The 19376-nt window shown below is 43.6% G+C and overlaps 1 protein-coding gene across 3 annotated transcripts in view; it reads right to left on the reverse strand.

Annotated features, from left to right (window-relative positions):
- fam228a (family with sequence similarity 228 member A) overlaps window positions 1-19376 on the reverse strand; it is a 43180-nt gene that overhangs the window by 17222 nt on the left and 6582 nt on the right. For 2 of the 3 annotated variants that reach the window (XM_038799901.1, XM_038799902.1), the window contains exons 2-7: window positions 18279-18440; window positions 14035-14112; window positions 12672-12854; window positions 12507-12587; window positions 8959-9046; window positions 5346-5490 (exon numbers count right to left, since the gene is read on the reverse strand). In XM_038799901.1, coding sequence (XP_038655829.1) covers window positions 5346-5490; window positions 8959-9046; window positions 12507-12587; window positions 12672-12854; window positions 14035-14112; window positions 18279-18440 — 737 coding nt within the window. Of the gene's footprint in view, window positions 1-5345; window positions 5491-8303; window positions 8744-8958; window positions 9047-12506; window positions 12588-12671; window positions 12855-14034; window positions 14113-18278; window positions 18441-19376 lie in introns of those variants that run through there. The other variant, XR_005460976.1, reaches the window with a different exon arrangement.

The following is a 19376-nucleotide window of genomic DNA, read 5'->3' on the forward strand; positions in this document are numbered from 1 at the left end:
CCCCCTCCCTGCCGACACAGTGGTCCAAGATCAAAAACCTCAATTCAGAGGGTGGGTGTGAGCGTGCTGCAGCAGAAAGACAGGAGTCAGACACTTTGGCAGAAACAGAGGATCACCAGAGCTTTCCTCAAGTGTGATCATCAGTCTCCTGCCTTGTATATTGACGCACTGACAGTGCTGACACAGGCCCATCACATTGGAGTGATGTTACACAGACTTTTTGAGGGTGGAACACTGGGAATGGGACTAGTGGCAGAATGGGGAAGGTGAGGGAAGGGGGAAGTGAGCTGACAGACAAAGCCTCATCTTATGAGAAGCAGGTGAGCATGGTCCTCCAGACACGCCAGACCCTTGCCGCCACCCTTTTCCATCCTCCAACCCCTCCCCAGGGTTGTCCTCCAGCAACCCCTCCACTCCTCCTCACACAAGGCCACACGAGTTGAACATTCAGGGAGTGGAACCCCTTCCATTTAATGAAGGACATTCCCTGATGCCCCGGTGTGGGCAAGGTGCTCTGTGTGACATCAATTACCCGCTGGACATGGGGCACCTTGGCGAAGGCAGAGAATCCTGCAGCCCGGGCATCTTAATGGGCTTAGTCCAGCTCAAAGTTCATATAGTCTTCTGCCCAGGCATACAGGGAATTAATGACCTCACGGATACACTTATGGGCTTTAGGTTGGAAAATGCTGCATAAGTCCTTGCTTGAGGCCCGGAACAGATTGGTGGCGGAAAAGCTCAGGGCCTCAGTGTCCTTGACGACCACCTGGAGCGGGTATCCTCCTCTTCCACGAGGTGCCATGTCCGCAACGGTGCGACACAGGTGCCACACTTTGTTGAGACGGAGTCTCTTGTGGCACATGGTGTCCGTCATCTACTCGAATGACCAACGGCACCTGTACATCTTGGGCAGTCGATGGTGTCCCCCTCTGGTTCCTCCTCGGCATGATAGGCAGCTGTGTCTTCAGGGTGTGTGGCGGCTCCCTGCACATGGGGTGCCACTTGTTGCACGTTTTACTTGAGTGTATTACGCGTTTATTGGAGTGTATTAACACGCCTCCGTTTAAAGGCCGTGTGCTTAACACTGCTACAGCTCTGTGTGTGTGTTTTCAGCTCGGAGTCGCCAGGTGCCGTATTTAGACACCTCAAGTATTTCAAGGTCAGGTTCAAAGTAATAAAATTATACACTGATTAGTAAGTTCAAACGATTAATATTTATTATACAAATATAATAAATACGCATGCATACGCTAAAGACTAATACTTATTACTACTATTAAACGACTAAATACTTATCTAAGTAGGAACCAGCAAGGTCAGGGGACAAGGCCTTTGTTCCTTTCTGGGCTGCACCTTCTGTTCACTAATAGTCGAATACTGTATAAGTAATGCCGGGTTCACGTAGCGAGCGTCGTTTTGGCACTTACTGAACGATGGCTGGTGCTCAACGGCTGGTGATGGGAGACAGGATCAACGGCTGGAGTCGGAGTCAGGATACAACAGCAGATCTGGGCCGGAGTCAAAGCAGCAGTCCAAGCCGGAGCACAAAAACAGACATAACCATGTGCGGGGTCTACCTTTATAGGCCCCCAATGTCCGTGCCTTTTCGGGGAGGGCCTTTACCTGCCATGTATCGATTGGGCCATTTCCCAATCGATATCTTACAAATCCCCCAATCTGAGGGTCTCTTCTCGATGGGTGGGGCGGTCTCTAGGGTCTTTTGTGATGGATACTTCTGGTGCCGTTTCGTCTGGGCGTCCACTCAAAGTATCCATTCAAACCCAAATGTTGCTATTGTGTGTGCCCAGATCTGGATTGCCTCATTACTATGCAAAGCGTTTTGCTATTTGCACCTTTGGTTGAGATCTTCCACCTGGCCATAAACTAGTTTCGCTACGTGCAGAATGCTAATTAGCCTTTGCAGACTGCTTGTCCTGGCTAAGACTGTTTTCTCCCTACAGTTTTAGCAGTTCTCCATTTTGTTAGCCCAGTGTCCATCTTAGGTGGCTACACACTACCAGCCTGCGTCGATGCTGCTGCCTTCTCCGGCTTCTGCCGCCTAGGCTGCTATTAGCATCACAAAGGATCGACAACACCAGCCATTCTGGTCTCGGCAAGGAATTGGAGAAGGTGAGTGACCAACAATCAATTAGCGATTCCACCCCAGGATTCTCAAATTCCCAAGCCTCCCACTCCCTTGCATGTCCTGCCTTCTCTCAGAGCTGGAGAATCTCACTCTGCACTCACCCTCCAGGATCCCCTAGACCCCAGCCGGGAACATTAGGGAGACCGTGCTCAGGTGCCTTTGTCTGACCCATACACTCGCCCTTTAGTCGCAAGGATATCCCCACCCTTTGGTCGCAAGGATATCCCCAATGCGAAAGCCCAACTCGAGTGCTTGATTGTTGGCTACTGCCTCAATGGTGCTGACGCTTCTAGAGTTCAGTCTTCAAGGTTTGATTGAATGCGATGCAATAATCATCGTCTGAGATATTTCCAAAGGAATGAGTGTAATATTTATTTGGCAAAAACGGTCAATATTAATAAAGATTCAAAAATCAACTACAACATTCCGCATATCACACTAACCATTGAACAATAAGGAAACATCACCATTCCATATTGGTACCAATAGCTATATCTGCACATTTTCACAAAAAAACAAACACACAATTTCACCCCTCGCAGGTTTCTCAACAGAACGGACAAAATAGATTTTTAAAAATCATGTCCAGAACTTTGTCATAGAAATGATCTGTTCATCAATGCATTACTTGTTGGTTGTTTCACGTATCAGTGCCATTTCCATCCATGAGCTGCAGCTGTGCAGACCCTCCATACGGCCCAATCTCACCGAAACCAAATCCTGGCATCCACATATTCCACTGGCGTTCAAGGTGCAGTTAAACATCCTAGACTTCCAGCGTGCTTGACCAGTGGTTGCGTGCTAGTTACATGCAGCACTCATCACACCAGCAACACAAGCGTCAGCAATCTACAAAAGCATTTCTCCAACGGCGTTAGTAGATGGCCCATTTCGAACAATGTTGCGCACAAGGTTCCACAGCATCTTCTTGATTCAAGCCGAATTCATATGTCCCCCAGAGATGCCTTAAAGGTCTCACATACCAAAAGCTACCCTCCCACCCCCAGCCCAAGTGCGACCCAAACCTGGAACGCTTCAGCCCCCCCCCCCCCCCCAACCCAGCCCCAATCCCCGAGGGGTCGGCTACCCAGGCCCCAGCACTTGGCAGCAACTCCAGAGCCTTTAAGTTGGATGCCCGAAAATGGAAATGACTCCTCAGATCCCCTCAGTTGCCATTGTGCCAGCTTCACATTTTAAAAAGTACTAAACGGCACCCGCGTGAGTTCTTGCTGGGAAGCAGGTAAGTCCCGGGAGGCCGTTACATTCGACTTCAGTCTCTCTAGGAGATGGAAGTTGGTGTGAATTGGGGTTAATGATATGCTCGCCATATTTAGGCGAGTTCCGGAACTCACCATCAGGAGGCTGCAGGTTAGATAGCAAACTGATTTCCCCCGGCACGGATTTCAATTTTGGCCCCTCCTACTATTTAACCACCGTGCCCAGATCCATGCCAGGGCAACACGGTGGTTAAGTCGCACACTAGGTGTTTGAAGTAGCCAAGCTTGGGACAGAGGGAGAGGTATTGTGACTTCTTATCTCCAAAGTTGTTACCAGCTCAAAATACAATGGGCTGCTTTTCCCAAAATGAAACTGCCCCGAGGCCAGCGTAAAACGGTGGAGTTTTACTACCAAAATTCCTTGAAAAAAGCTAGATGAATTCATAGCCCTGCAGCGGGCTAGCAGGGAGCCAGAGTGAATTTCGCAGCAGAGGCTGCGCATATGCACAGCGGCGACCTCCAGTGGACGTACCGTGCTCCATGGCGGCCTCAGAATGCGGAGCCAGATAAAAAAAATAAACCCCCAAATCGGCCACGCAGCCGAGCCTCAACCAATTCACATTTAATCCCGGCCGCCTATATGTCTCTCCCCCCCCCCCCCCCCCCCCCCAGGTCTCCGATCCGCCTGTGCCCCGACCAGGACGGCCGCGGACTTAGTCTGCAGCCGCCACGCAAGCATCCCGACCGGCAATAGGTGGTTAGTTCCACGCCGTCGGGAATTCGGCCAGTCGGGAGCAGAGGTTTGCTGACCGGGCCTCTGGCAATGGGCCCCCGGCACACGGCGATGCTGATTTTCAGTGCCCGGAGAATAGGCGGACCAGCGCCAGGCCCGATTACGGCGTCAAACTGGATTCTCCACCTGGCGCCAGCCACGATTACAGTGTAGGACTGCGGAGAATACAGCCCATTGTGTTTTAACAAGGGTCGTGAAAGCACATGGTTTGCTGGATGTCTCAACGCAAAACAACCCTGTTACATGGCCAAGACTTGAGCTGTTCAAATTACTTTAATTAGAGTTTTTGGACTATGTTTTGAGTTGCGATTTAATTTTAGAAGAGAAATCCAGACTTCAGGCCAGCAGAAGTTTTGGATCAGCTCAAGGCTATGGAGGATGAAAGATGGGAAGCTGGCCAGAACACTCATGGACTAGTCAAGGAATAGTCATGTTGGCAGCAGCTGTCTGTGGATTCTATAACATCGACTCGTAAGTTTGTGCCAGGCGGTCTTCACCAGATAATTACTTGAAAAGATATTGCCGCATGACAGCTGCTCTGTAAGCAGCAAAGTCCTTGTGACAAGAGTTTGTTGGTTGATTGACAGTTTGCCCAAACATCTTTTTAAAGATTGACTTTGAGCACAAATTGAGTTGCGAGACATTTAATAATTGCATTCTGCAATTAGCCAATTAATCCACCAGTTGTAAAACTGTTTACTAATTTCTGCATCTAGTCTTCCATGAAGCTTGCATTGTTACTTCAAGTGCCCAAGTATATATATTTAGTTGCAAAGCACATGCCTGAACAGTAACTGTGACATTATTGAAATGCTTATTGAAATGCTTTTTGTAAGAAAGTGTGGAAACTTGTGAATACAAATAATATAAAAGTCACTAATTTATTAACTACACACCAAATGTTAAATTTTAGACCGACAGTTACAAAATCAGAATTGACTTATTGCATCATTGTGCTGGGTATAATTTAAGGATAAGGTTGATTGTTAAAATAAAGTGTTTGAAATACTTTCCTTCAATGAGACTTAGTTTACAATCCACCATTCTAATAAAATTTCACACTATGTAATTAATTGTAATTGTTTTAATCTCTGTATTCGTGGACACGTTGAAGTTGGGACAATCCTGTCCATGACTTCTGAAAAATAACGGAAGAAATTAAAAGTGAATACGGCAAAGTACTGCTTACCTTCTTCTTTGTCGGACTTCACTCTCAATATAGCCTAGTGGAACACTGAGCCATGTGATGCTGTCAATATGTTGGCGACCCAATGGAGCCAGAGGTAGCTGTGACTTTTGGAATTCTTCACTTTCTTTTAATGAATAAACTTTACCTGGGCAGCATTGCAGATTTAAATGTTCAGTAATTAAAATAATGACACTGAATAAAATGTTCAATTAACTGTTGAATACATAATGTGTCCAAACATTTGTAATATTTATGTTTATTTTTAGTCCTGACTGTTCATCCATGATTTCAGACACAGCCCCAGGAATGTTCCGAGAATGTCCTGCATCAATATCACACTTAAATGTTGTTACTCAATCTTTCCCTCGTTTTTTGATGCCGGCCTGGGGTCACTGTCCATGTGGAGTTTGCACATTCTCCCCGTGCCTGCGTGGGTCTCACCCCCATAACCCAAAGATCTGCAGAGTAGGTGGATTGGCCACGCTAAATTGCCCTTTAATTGGATAATAAAAGAATTGGGCACTTTAAAAAATTTTTTTAAATCTTTCCCTCCAATTGTCCAGACTAAGGCCCCTTTCATCTCTCTGTAGTTTTCTCTTTTTCAATCAACTTTAATTTTGACATTGTTTTCTGTCATGTTCTGTAGACTGGCCGATATGAATGATGCACTACAGAACATCTAGTTTAAACAATTTATTATGAAACAACTGCAGGGTAAAAGTAACTGGAATAAATAAGTAACAAACTACTAACACTAACTATTATAGAGCTACTGCAAAATAAATCTATCCACCAACACGATTTACTCCCAACTGCCTGGAGGCACAGAGCCATATGGTGAACTTACACTGCCACCTGCTGGTCAGAGGTGTATAATATTATATGCAGAACTGCTTTATGCATCTCATCACATCCCCTTTCCTTTGGAAAATGTAATTATTTAGATTGATTAGATCGTTTTTACAATTTGATATAATATGCTTAACTAAATCTTTAAAGTATTTACAATCTGTCACAGATGCAGTCTTTCGAGTTTGCGTCTTAGCCTTACTGATCTTCTAAGTGGCTGCTAAACCCGTGAAGTTACTTCATCTTCCTTTGTAGTTGTTGATGCTGTTTGTTGCTCATTCATGTATTGTGGTGTCTTTATCTTGTTGTTGTTCCGCATGCTGCACTGTATGTTCTTTAGCTGTTTTGCTTCTTCTGGTGGTTGCATTACAATGGTTGGCGACTTCATAGATTCATCATCCAGCCTCTGTGAATTTGGTCTTTTAGGACTTGTGGGAGGAAACCGGAGCACCCGGAGGAGACCCACGCAGACACGGGGAGAACGTACAGACTCCACACAGTCAGTGACCCAAGCCGGGAATCGAACCTGGGACCCTGGCGCTGTGAAGCAACATCGCTAACCACTGTGCTACCATGCATTAGGTGAACTGGACATTCTGAATTCCTTCTGCGTACCCAAACAGGCGCCGGAGTGTGGTGACAAAGGGATTTTCACAGTAACTTCATTGCAATGTTAATGTATGCCTACTTGTGACACAAATAAAGATTATAAAGTCCATATTGCTCTTTCCTGAAGCCACATTGTTGATAGTAAGGGTTTAGTTAAGCTTCTCCTCAGTGATGATTCCCTTGATGTGCGTGATGGAGAGTGTGGTAATGGTGGTGCCTGAAGGCCAGCAGATATGGAATGGTTTTATCTTGTCTGAGATGATCATTGTCTGGCACTTGTATCCGAAGATCACCCAGATTGCAATAGTCACAGCCGTTCTTTTAGAGGGTGGATATCAAATAAGTGTTCTTTTTCCAAGGCTAACATTATTTCTGAAAATAGTCAATTTTTTTGTGGAATGAAATCCTTACTACAATATCCACTTAACTGAGATCAAAGTGAGGAAAGAGTTTTATTCTTTTTTAGCACAAGTCCCAGAATTCCTCAAAATTAGCCAAGCTGAACTAATTAATAGCAGGTATCCAGCTGGCTCTTCCACTTTTTCTATATCTTTGTGAATTATGTTTCTCATTTTTCTCCAGCAATTAAACCTTATCTCCACTAAGATGACTTCATACTTGGACAATGCAAAATACTTTTTCCTAACCAACTGTAATTTAGTGCCAAGTTGTTGGCCATTTGTGCTAGTCTAAATGGGCTCTCTCTGGAGTTAGGTACATGTGGGAAATGAATGAAATAGATCAAAATATACAGAGGAACAGAGAGTCAGATTTTCAGCCCTCATCACTCCATCAACATTAACTCAAATATATGCACGAATATATAAAAATATCTGTAAAATTCTGAAGAGGCGTGACAGAGCAGAGGGTGTTTTCCCAGTTGGGAAATCCACTTGTTTCTCCGCTCCATCACTGCGTATATTTAAAGTTAATAGACAGATGTATGGTCACTTGTAATCAAAGGAGCGGACAAGGACCAGAGCTGAGGTAGAAATACACAGCAGGATTGAGGGAGCATAAAGTCTATCCTGTATTTTTTTTCTTATATTCTTTATGTAGAAAAATATTTAAAGAGTTTCCTTGAAGCATAACCAGAAAAAAAAATGAATGCAGAGCTACGAGAGGATATTAGGACAAGTACCCAAAAGTGTGATCAGAGGTAGGTTTTCAAGAAGATTCTTAAAGTAGAGAAAGGCAGTGGAAAGGTTTAGAAAGAGGATTTCAAAGCTTAGAGCTGTCAATATTGGGGCAAAAGGAGTTGATTATGCACAAGAGCCAGACTTGCAGGAATACATACTTAGGGATTAGAACAGTGTGCCACCACCTATATTTTCCTTTTCTGTACAGGACAGCTGGTTTATCTGGTCAACAACTTTCCGAAAAAAACCAATGTCCTAACTCTCTTCTCTGATTTTAACTTCCTACAGGTCCAGCTAGTGGAGGGAGTTGGGGAGGGGCGGGTGCGCAGATGCTAGGGGATCCATGTTGATTGTGACTCACCTTGGCTGCCCTGAGGAGATTGTGCAGCTTCTTCCTGCACTGCTGCCCGATCCTGGCGGCGGCTCACAGCCTTTGCCACTTGCACCCAGGCCCAGTTGACACTGGCAGGTGGTAGTCTCCTTCCCACCCAGGGAGCAGGATGGCCCACCGCCTCTCCACAGCATCCAGCAGTGTCTCCAGCTCTGCATCTGCGAATCTTGTGGTCGCCCTCCGGGGTGGCATTTTCTTGGCTGGAATGTGTGTGTGTGAGAGGAGTTCCAGCTTGTCAGGCACTTGAGTGCCAATCCCGACCTTGGCGAATCATACGCCGGCATGAATAGCACTAGTTCCACGTGGCGCCGGTGCTGGCCCATTAATATGTCCTGAATGGCTTTGGGGTCGGCGCTGCCATCGGGACCCTAGAATACCTGCGAATCAGTCCCGACGTCAGCACTTAGTCTCTGAAACAGAGAATCCCACCCAAGGAATCAACGTTAAAATATTAAATTTGTCTAGCTTTGTACACGAAGAAGACTGAAGCATACTTTAGTCACAAGACTATCCAAACAGTGTAAAATAAAGCTCTTCCCTACAAACCAACTAAATAGTCTGCTTTTTCCACATGGAAAACTATTCCAATGAACTCAAATCCAATTTTTAAATTAACTTCACAAACCTTTTTGACATTGTAATATTGCATTGTCTTCGACAGTCTTGTTTCTACTCTGCAACAGCAGAGGATCATTGATAGTTGAAGTCTTTGTCTGCGGGAAGAATACATCTTATAGAAATGCCATCAAAATGAATTACAAGAAAATAACACTCAACAAACCTTGGTACTTAAAAATACAAAATACAGAGAGACAAAATAGTTTTTTCTCTATAACTACTGGGCAATTATCTCTTAGCAGATTATTCAATTAGAAACCCCCATATCCTTATTTGAAAATCTTACTGTGCTACATCAATTTTAATTTCATAGAATTCATAGAATTTACAGTGCAGGAGGAGGCCATTCGGCCCATCGAGTCTGCACCAGCTCTTGGAAAGAGCACCCTACCCAAGGTCAACACCTCCACCCTATCCCCATAACCCAGTAACCCCACCCAACACTAAGGGCAATTTTGGACACAAAGGGCAATTTATCATGGCCAATCCACCTAACCTGCACATCTTTGGACTGTGGGAGGAAACCGGAGCACCCGGAGGAAACCCACGCACACACGGGGAGGATGTGCAGACTCCGCACAGACAGTGACCCAAGCCGGAATCGAACCTGGGACCCTGGAGCTGTGAAGCAATTGTGCTATCCACAATGCTACTGTGCTGCCCAAGGATGTCCTTGGAAACCTTGGCCTTTGCCTGGGCTAGTCTCAAATTGAGCAGCTTCCTGTCCATGCATTATCTGACTTTGATGTCAGGATCACCATCATGGAAGGCGTCAGAGAGCCTGGTAGAGAAAAACATGGATAGAGTTGGCGTAGCACAGAGCCCTGTTTAACTCCATCAGTGACAGGGAATTGGTCAGAATACGCACCGTCATGCACAGCACAAGTAAGGATTCTGTCATGGACCTGTCGAACCAGTGTGATGAATTTCACAGGGCAGCTGGACTCGTGGCAGATAGAATTTAATGAAATTACACATTTTGGTAGGAAGAACAAGGAGACGCAAATTAAACTGAATGATCCAATTATAGGGGTTGCAAGATCAGAGACACCTGTGGTCCTTATGGACAAATGAAAGTAGAAGGCCAAGTAGAAAAAGAGGTTAATAAAGTGCACAAGGTCCAAATAAACAAAGACCATACAAAAGCATGGAGGTTATGGTCATCTTTTATAGAATACTGTTTGGTCTCAACTGGAATATCGTGTTGAATTCTGGGCGCGATGCTATAGGAAGGATATGAATACTTCAGAAAGTGTGCAGTAAAAAAGTAAGAAAATGGTCCCAGGGATGAGGGACTTAATTTACATGGATTAGAGAAGCTGGAGCTATTCTCCTTAGAGAATGTTGAGAGAAGTTTTGGTAGAAGTGTTCATGATCATGAGGAGTCTGAAAAAAGTAGATAAAAACGTGGAAAAACCTTTTTTTTAATAAACGGAGCATGTGGCTGGAGTCTGGAATGCACAGCTTGACAAGTATGGTAAGAGCACATTCAATTGTGGCTTTTAGAATGAGACTGGATAATTATCTGAATAGAAAACATTTGCAGGAAGACAGGGACAATGTGGGATCACGGGATTAGCAGAGTTACTTTGCAAAAAGCCGACAGAACAAGCTGAAACATCTCCTGTAGTGTAACCAGTTATGATTCTTTAAACAGCAAAGGAACCCTCAACATTTATTTCAATAGGGAAAAGCACACATCGAAAAATAATTTCTAGTAATAGTTTATTTGAAGCCCCAAACTAATGCCATAATTGGCACATATTGTTGAAATCCATTATGCTCAACAATTCAGGATAATATAACCCCTGCCTTCCTTGAAGTTCTCAAAATACAAATGTTTAATTTAAACATTGGGAGTGTGATTCAACGGAAACATTTTCAAGTTCATTTGTGATGGGTTTTTCAGCCACCACGATCCAACGACACTTACAGCGGGATTCTCCGTCGGCGGGATCCTCCGCTTTGCCGGCAGTGCACCCACGCCCACAGCTTTTCCAACGGCGTGGGGTGGCCACAATGGGAAACCCCGTTGGCAGGCTGCGGGAACAGAGAATCCCGCTGCTGGTGGGCGTGCTGCGCCAAAACACAGGGCTGGCAGAACGGAACATCCCGCATCTAGTCACTGTTTTGGGCCCTGAGGAGTTTCTCACTGGTTTAGCCCACATTTATGAGTATTTTTCAGCACCGGGGAGCTGAATGCAGAGATCGGGCAGCCACTTTGAAAAGATGCCCCAATCTCAAAGTGAGCTTGTGGATTCCCCACACCCCCACCCATGGGCAATGTCACCCCCCACACATGGGTACTACCCCATACCCCAAGTAAGAACATCCTGCTATGGGGTTCCCGGGGTCCTACCTCTTCAGGAACACCCCCTTTTAGGGCTTCCCCTTCCAGGGCCCCCCCATTTACCTGCCATTTACTCCTCACCTTCAAACCCCTCTCCAGCCTCCTTTCATTGGCATGGCCCCACTTGGCCCCTAAGCCTTGGCCGTGCCACCCTAGCTCCCAGATACCCTTGCACTGGCACCCAGCGCCTCTGCCAGCGTCACCCTGGCATGGGCACCCTTGCACTGCCACCTTGGCAGTGCCACTCAGGCATATTGGCCATGCCAGGGTGGCAGTGCCAAGGTTCCAATGGGGCAGTGCCATGGTGGCCACGTTCCAGGGGAGGGCCAGGGGCCCACACTGCACTATCCCTGACCACCCAGGGGTCACGAATAGTCCGGGAGACCCCCAAGTGCAGTTCCACCAGGTGCACATTTGTGGGGACCAGTGCTGAATGGCGCCCGGCTGCGGCCTCACTGGGTAGTTCAGTGGACCCCGGGTAAGTTTGCCGAAGTCGGTTTAAAACCAACTCTGCACGCGCTGTTTGTTCCCACCCTTTTTGGCCGTGCTTCTGACTCCCAACGCCTCACGTGAGGTGTGAAGGCTGCCGGGACACCCAAGAGAGGCCTCTCCTGGCATCCACCAGCCTCATTGCGCTCTTGCTAGAATGCGGTGCAGCCGGTGGATCGCGTCCTGGGTATAGCATTTGGAATATATATTCAATATATAATAAATTATGACAGCCAATTGATTCTGCATATCAAAATCTATGGACATCCAGGAATATAATCCCAAGTCCATAATATGTGTAACTGTGAAAATGGAAAAAAGTCCTGTGTATCGAAAGAGAAAACGCTGGAAAATCTCAGCAAGTTTGGCAGCATCTGTAGTGAGAGAAAAGAGCTAACGTTTCAAGTCCGATGACCCTTTGTCAAAGCTAACAGACAGAGAAAGTGGGAAATAAAGTCCTGTGAATAACTGAAAAGCAGTTTTAGTACACCCAAATGTCAATAGTGTTGTCTTCCAAATAATGGGAGGGAGTCTGGGGGCTAGAGCTCTGGCATAAAGGAGGAGCCATGTCATTTAAATTAATGGACTACATTCTGGAATAGATTTTGAATAGACTAAAGCAGTATGCTGTGGTCCCGTGTACCAGCAATATGTCACAAATTGTAGTGCAATAATTGCACAAGAACCAACTACTGCAAAATCATACAAAATTGTACCTTAAATCTATGAGGTTTGCACAGTTGGTGGACAAATGGATTGAAGTCATCTGGGTTATATTCTTCCAAAAACACAGGTTCCTATTAAAAGATAGGGTAATATTTCTGTGATTGAACAATACATATATAAATAGGTCTTGATTAATTAAAGTTGTCAAATCATACCTTTTTAGTGCAGTAATCCAAATACTGTAAAATTGAAGGACGTCGCCTTTCAATTGACTGATCTAATTTTGCTTTGACTTTCCATTGTAGTGGTTCATAGACATAGTCATTCCATTTCTTGTAAAGCAGCTCTTTCCTTCGTAGGTTGAGCATATCTTTGTAGGCTGAATATTTATCCAACTCCTAATGAAAATCAAAGACAGGAAAATGGTTTACAAATGAAATGCCAGTACTCATAATCTACTGTTATTATATTTGTACAGGTAGGAAACATGCAACACATCTGAATTTCAGAACAGTTAATAAGCTATCTTAGAAACAGCACATTGAACATCAGGTGCACGCTCAATAAAATAATGATTGATCTGTACCGCAACTCTATTTACCTGCCTTTGATCCATTTTCTTTTAAACCTTTAGCCAACAAAACTTAACTTCACTGAACACAGCATCTACAGCCTTTTCAGAGTTTCCACGGCCAATTAACCTTATTAAAATCCTTTCTATTGCTGCAAGTGTATTTTATCAATCTTAATACTACAATTCTTTTCCTGACTTACCCATCCTTTCTAAATACCCTATAGCATGGAATATTTTGCTCCCAGTCATGCTCATTGCAGATTTCTGCATTTCCACAACTTTAAGCTGAATTGTGCTTGTAAATCATCTATTTTATTTCTTACACTGTGCATGTAAAAAAGTTTTATTTGATAACTCTTCTCAATCCCTTCATATCTGCTGAAGGTATTTTCCGCTCACTTTTTGACTTGTTACATGTTCTGCTGATGCTTTGTACATTGCTACTTAGGCAATCTAAAATGTTATCTTTTTCATCACTCCTATTTAACACAAGGGTCATTTTAATTACTTCTCATAAATTAGTTAGGAAAAAAAAAAAGAGTATCGTTTTTGTACTCGACTATTTTATTTTCATCCTCATTCAGTTACTTCACTTCCCCTCCTTTATGTTTAAAGTTATTTTGGCTATCCAATTTATCTTTTCTGCGAGGACCTTAGCATCAGCACTGTTCGGATGAAATCATATCCAGAGGTACAGTTCTGTCCTATTCCAATGCTCCAATGCCAGTGCTCCAAGGGAACATCTCTTTCTCAGACCAATCTTACAGCAGTAGAATACAGTATTTTAGTAAGGGCAATCAGACAGAAGAAACACTACTGTAGAGCAAAGCAAGTAATATTATGGCGGAGCTGTCTACATACTCATGATGTAGTGAAGGAATATAAAAATATGGAAGTCAGGAAAGAAAATTGTGGAAACAATGTTGTTATAATGAAAGATTTTAATTTTACTTTCCTGATCTATGTTTTCTTTGAAAATTAGCAACTGCTGAGAGGTTTGTTACCTTGATAAAGCATTCTTCCATGTCATGCAGGGGCTGACAGACAGCATTAACTTCACAGGATTCCTTAACTGCTTTAGCCTGCAAAACACAGACATTTAATAACTACTACAGCCAGCTCACTAAGTATTTGAACATTCAGCACTTCCACACTGAACCACAGTTTTTTAAAGGCTTAAAATTGTTGAAAGTTTTTACAGTTATTTTATTTCTCTGTTGTGGGAGTTTCACCGGTAATCATTCACTTCCCAACTGACCAGACGAACGCAAGAGTTGAGTTTCAGTTTAAAATTTTATTGCAAGCTATGGCAGGGGAGCTAAGCTACCACTAGATGGCTTGCCAGCTCCCAGATCACAGCAAGGATTTATCAATAATACTTTGCATGTTATCTCAAGTAACTAACATGCAACAATCAAAAGAATACATTTGTTCAAAAACGATCCACGTCCATTCACAACTAATAATTAGGATTACATACGAGTATAGTTACCAATCATAATCAAAACACATAGTATTATAATATTGCCAGGCATATAGGTATCTCTACTTATTTACAAGCTTTCAGACAGTTATTAGATTAAGTATATGCCAGAGCTCTAGCCCCCAGACTCCCTCCCATTATCCTGTGCTCTATGATGATCACATCATATCACTTTATGGGTACAGTCATCCTTGCCAAACTACAGTCCTTGGGAGTTTTATCTGTTGCCACAGGTACAGCTTTTCTATGGGAAGCTGATAACCTCTGCAAGCAGGAACTCGTGTTATCCCTTAGGTTTTATTTAAGCGAGTATACAGGTCTTATACCTAAATCCACCTCTTTACTTCCGTTCCATTTGTATTTCAACACCCTTCTGTGAAGACTTTCTAAAACTAATTTACAGGATGTGGGCGTCGCGAGTTAGGCCAACATTTATTACTCATCCCTAATGGCCCTTCAGAGGTGGTGGTGAGTTGCCTTCTTGAATCACTACAGTCCTTAAGGTGTAGGTCCATCCACTGTGCTATTAGGGAGGGAGCTCCAGGATTTTGCCCTAGCGACTGCAAAGGAACAGCGATAAACTTCCAAGTCAGGGTGGTGAGTGACTTGGAGGGGAACGTCCAGGTGGTGGAGCTCCCAGGTTATCTGCTGCTCTTGTCCTTCTAGATGGTAGTGGTCATGGGAGGGAAGGTGCTATCTAAAGAACTTTGGCAAGTTACCGCAGTGCATCTTGTAGTCAGTTGTGGAGGGTTTGAATGTTTGTGGAGGGGGAGCAATAAGCGGTTTGGATGGCGTTGAGCTTCTTGAGTGTTGCTGGAGCTGCACTCATCCAGGCAAGTGGAGAGTTTTCCATTACACCCCTGACTTGTGCCTTGTAGATGGTGGACAGGCATCCATGAGCAGGTTATTGCTGAGTAAGTGTCCCTGATAGCATTGTTGATGACTCCTCCTTCCATCACTTTGGTGGTAGGCTGATAGGGCGGTAATTGGTTGGGTTGCATTTGTCCAGTTTCTTGTGTACAAGACACTCCTGGGCAATTTTCCACATTGCCGGGTAGTTGCCAGTACGGTAGCTGTACTGAAACAGATTGGCTAAGGGTAAAGCAAGTTTTGAAGCATAAGTCTTCGATCTGTGGTTGTAACACCGAACCACTCTTGGTGATGGACATTGAAGTCCCCCACCCAGAGCATATTCTGCTCCTTTGCCATCCTCAGTGTTTCCTCCAAGCGGTGTTCAACATGGAGTATTGATTCATGATGTCTTACCCCAAGTCAATAACACGGAAAGAATAAAGAACTTAAATTCATATGGGGTCTTTCACAAACTCAGGACAACTCAAAGAGCATCATAGATGAAGTATTTTTGAAACATGAGCCCCGATTTTAACATCCCTCCACACCCTGTCCAATACCAGGAATGGTAGCAGGTGATGGCAGTTAAACGGATGGCAGCATCAACCCAGTTTTATGTAAGACATCCAATCCAAGCTGGCAGGATGTCATTTATATAATGTAGATTGAGTCCTGATATCGTTCTCAGGACCTGATTTGCTATTTTAGATTGATGTCCAAGAGGGAGACTAATGACACCATCATCATCAGGCTAACATATCAGGATCAAGATCATGGACCAGAAGAGGCTCACGCAAGTACACTTTTAAAATTTTATCTCAAGTGTCTTTGTGAGCCAAAAGAAAAAGGGCCTTCCTCGTCTTGGGGTCTGTCCAATCACACCTTCAACCCACCACATTTCGGACTGCCAAGGCTCTGAGCCTGCTGTATCCCTGCTTTTGGTCTGCTACCAATTTTCAATCCTAGCCACCAGCCAGGTGGTGCAACCATGTTTGGGCAGGAGTCAGAAAATAAATCATGGAAATAAGGCCCAGTCAGCGTCCATATACCAAGATGCACAGCCTGCTTTGGTACTCGAGGTACCATACCTACCATCCCTTTTAAAACCAGGGTCATAGTCACTGTTGTCATGTAGGGTAACACAGCAGCCAATTTCATACAGCAAGTTGCCACAAACAGCAGGTTGCCACAAACAACAATCAGCTAAATTATCAGATTTTTTAAAATATCCAATGAGACATACATGTTGCTCAGATCACTTGGAGGACTCCAATGCTCTCCTTTGAATAGTGCCATGGGATATTTACCTCCACCTGGAAGGGCAAACGAGGCTTTGGACTGGTGCCTCTTCTGAAAGACAGCATCTCCAAAATGTGACACCTGTTCATTGCTGTACTGGAATATCAGCCTAGATTATATGTTCAAGGCTTTGAAGTGGGATGTATTCCCTCAACTTTCTGATTCAGCAAGTGTAATGTTAACCCTGGGCACTGAACAACAGTTGCTGAAAGTAATAAGACTTAATCCAAAAGGTAGCTTTTCAGAGCAATCGTACCTAAAAATCAATGCCACGATATTCTGTGGTAGTTAAGAGTTAAAAATGAAAATTATAGTTTGCTATTTCAGTCAAAATTATTTCAAAAACTAATTACCTCTGAATCTGATTAAATCTAAGAGTGTAGATCTGATTTATGAAATTATTGCAAAGAATTCAGATATTTTCAAAATGTCATACAACAGTACCTCATTTGATTGATTTAAAAATTATTTCACTATGGGGCATAAATAATTTATTTATATTTTTAAGAGTCCAGATTGCTCATGTCCCAATTATAGAAAACTTCTACTGTAACCATAGCAGAGCAGGTTATAATAGATCAAAGCACATTACTACGGATGTTGGAATTTGAAACAAAAGCAGAAAATGCTGGACAATCTCAGCAGGTCTGGCAGCATCTGTGGAGAGAGAAGAGAGCTAACATTTTGAGTCTGGGTGACTCTTTGTCAAAGCTTTAACACAAAATATTAGTTCTGTTCTCTCTCCACAAATGCTGTCAGAGGTGTTGGTTATAATGGATTTGTGTTTCAAACAAAACTAAACTAAAAATTAATACATAAAAACAAGTCTCACCCACTAATGCAGGTGATTTACCCATACATTAGCATTCTGACTGATACAATTCATCACATGATTAAACTGAGAATTATCAATTTTATTAAAATTATAATTTATTGTAGTCAAAAGCTGATACCCTGCTTTGACTGGGACTGATCTAACACAAGATTGCAAACATCTTGAACAATTATTTTATCTGGAATCACATTATTCATTTAGTCTTCCATCCATTTCTACTTTACTGAGCTTCCCCTGGGAAATGTATAACAATTATAATTCATAAAAGATGCTATTTAATCAGCTTACCTGCTTCACTGAGGTGAGATGTGTCAAATTTTGAAAAGTAATGCAGATGACAAATGCACTTCAGAATCAAAAATGTGACATTAAGACACACCTGGTAAAATGGCTGAAAAAGCCAGAAATGCAAATATCAAGACATTTTAATCCTTTTTATTGCAGTTTCCATCTCCACTGTAGTCCAAAGTCAAACAGACCACCAGATTTATAACAGCATGTCACCATGAAGAGAGTCAAACAGCTTTTGGTCATCTAGCAAGATCATGACCAGTGTGAGAGTTGCTTACAATTAAAGTTAGTCTACTAAGCAACTCTCCCCTATACATCACATACATTTGTAACTCAGTTTTACATCTGGTGCTTCGAATGCAACACTGAACGAGGGACAGCAGAATGTGATTGGCCAAAGTCTCTGGTTTACCTGTTGACACTTTAACGTAGCTTCTGCGTGCATCCAGAAATCTTACTATTGATTACATATTTTATTATTAGAATACCTGAAGATATGCAAAAGACTTCCTTGAGAGCCAGTCCACACAATTATGTTCTGTTGACCAAACAGGCGCACTTCGACATTTTTCTGGTGGTTCTATTCTTGCATGCCTTTGTGCTGAAAGAGATTTCATTGGACTTTCATTGGAATGGTTTGCAGCAGAAATCTATAAAAAGAGGAAATAAAGACAATGTAAAATTAAAAACATTGACCTGACAACTTTGATTAGAGATATCTTTAATGCTGTTCCTCTGAACAAAGGTTTTAGACCAAACAGTACTCTATGGCTGTAAGGTCAAATTTTGCTGCCCAGGAAAGAGTTCTGATTCACCAGTATTCAAAAGATGCCCAAGGATTGAATTCCCAAGTACCCAATTCATTTTTTCCAATTAAGGAGCAATTTAGCATGGCCAATCCACCTACCCTGCACATCTTTGGGTTGTGGGGGCGAAACCCACCAAACACAGGGAGAATGTGCAAACTCCACACGGACAGTAACCCAGAGCCGGGATCAAACCTGGGACCTCGAAACCGTGAGGCAGCAATGCTAACCACTGCGCCACCATGCTGCCCGAGAAGGATTGAATTTTTAACAAGGAGGGCTGAAAATAAAATAACGTGAGGCTGCAAATCTGAAAATAAAAAGAAAGTGCTGGGAAAACGCAGCATATCTGGCAGCATCTGAGGAAAGAGTTAAAGAGTCGAATACAACTCTTCGGAACTGGTTCAAGTGGGTCGGCATGGATTTGTAAAAGGCAAACCACATCTGACAAATTCAATGGAGCTCGCTCGATAAATCAGAGTGTATTGCCTTTGGGTGGCAGCCATGGAGTGACTGGTCGCACATTTAGTGGCTTCCGTTCAAGGCGACTTTCTTTGGTCCTTCCCAACCTGTATGGGGTTTATTTTGAGGGCAAAAGGCGTGAGTGCCCGGGGAAGGTAATACTCTGGTGAGGCTGGTGTATGACTCAGTAGACGAGAAGTGCCACGAAGGAGAGAACTGCTCTGCAAGAAGGTTTTTGTGGTATGCGACAGGTGAAGATGGCGGAGGGCAAGGGGGCAGTGCTGTTTGCCCAGCTGGTGAAGTTTTTGAACAACAACT

Source organism: Scyliorhinus canicula, chromosome 6, assembly GCF_902713615.1.
Source record: "Scyliorhinus canicula chromosome 6, sScyCan1.1, whole genome shotgun sequence".
Taxonomy (NCBI): Eukaryota; Metazoa; Chordata; class Chondrichthyes; order Carcharhiniformes; family Scyliorhinidae; genus Scyliorhinus; species Scyliorhinus canicula.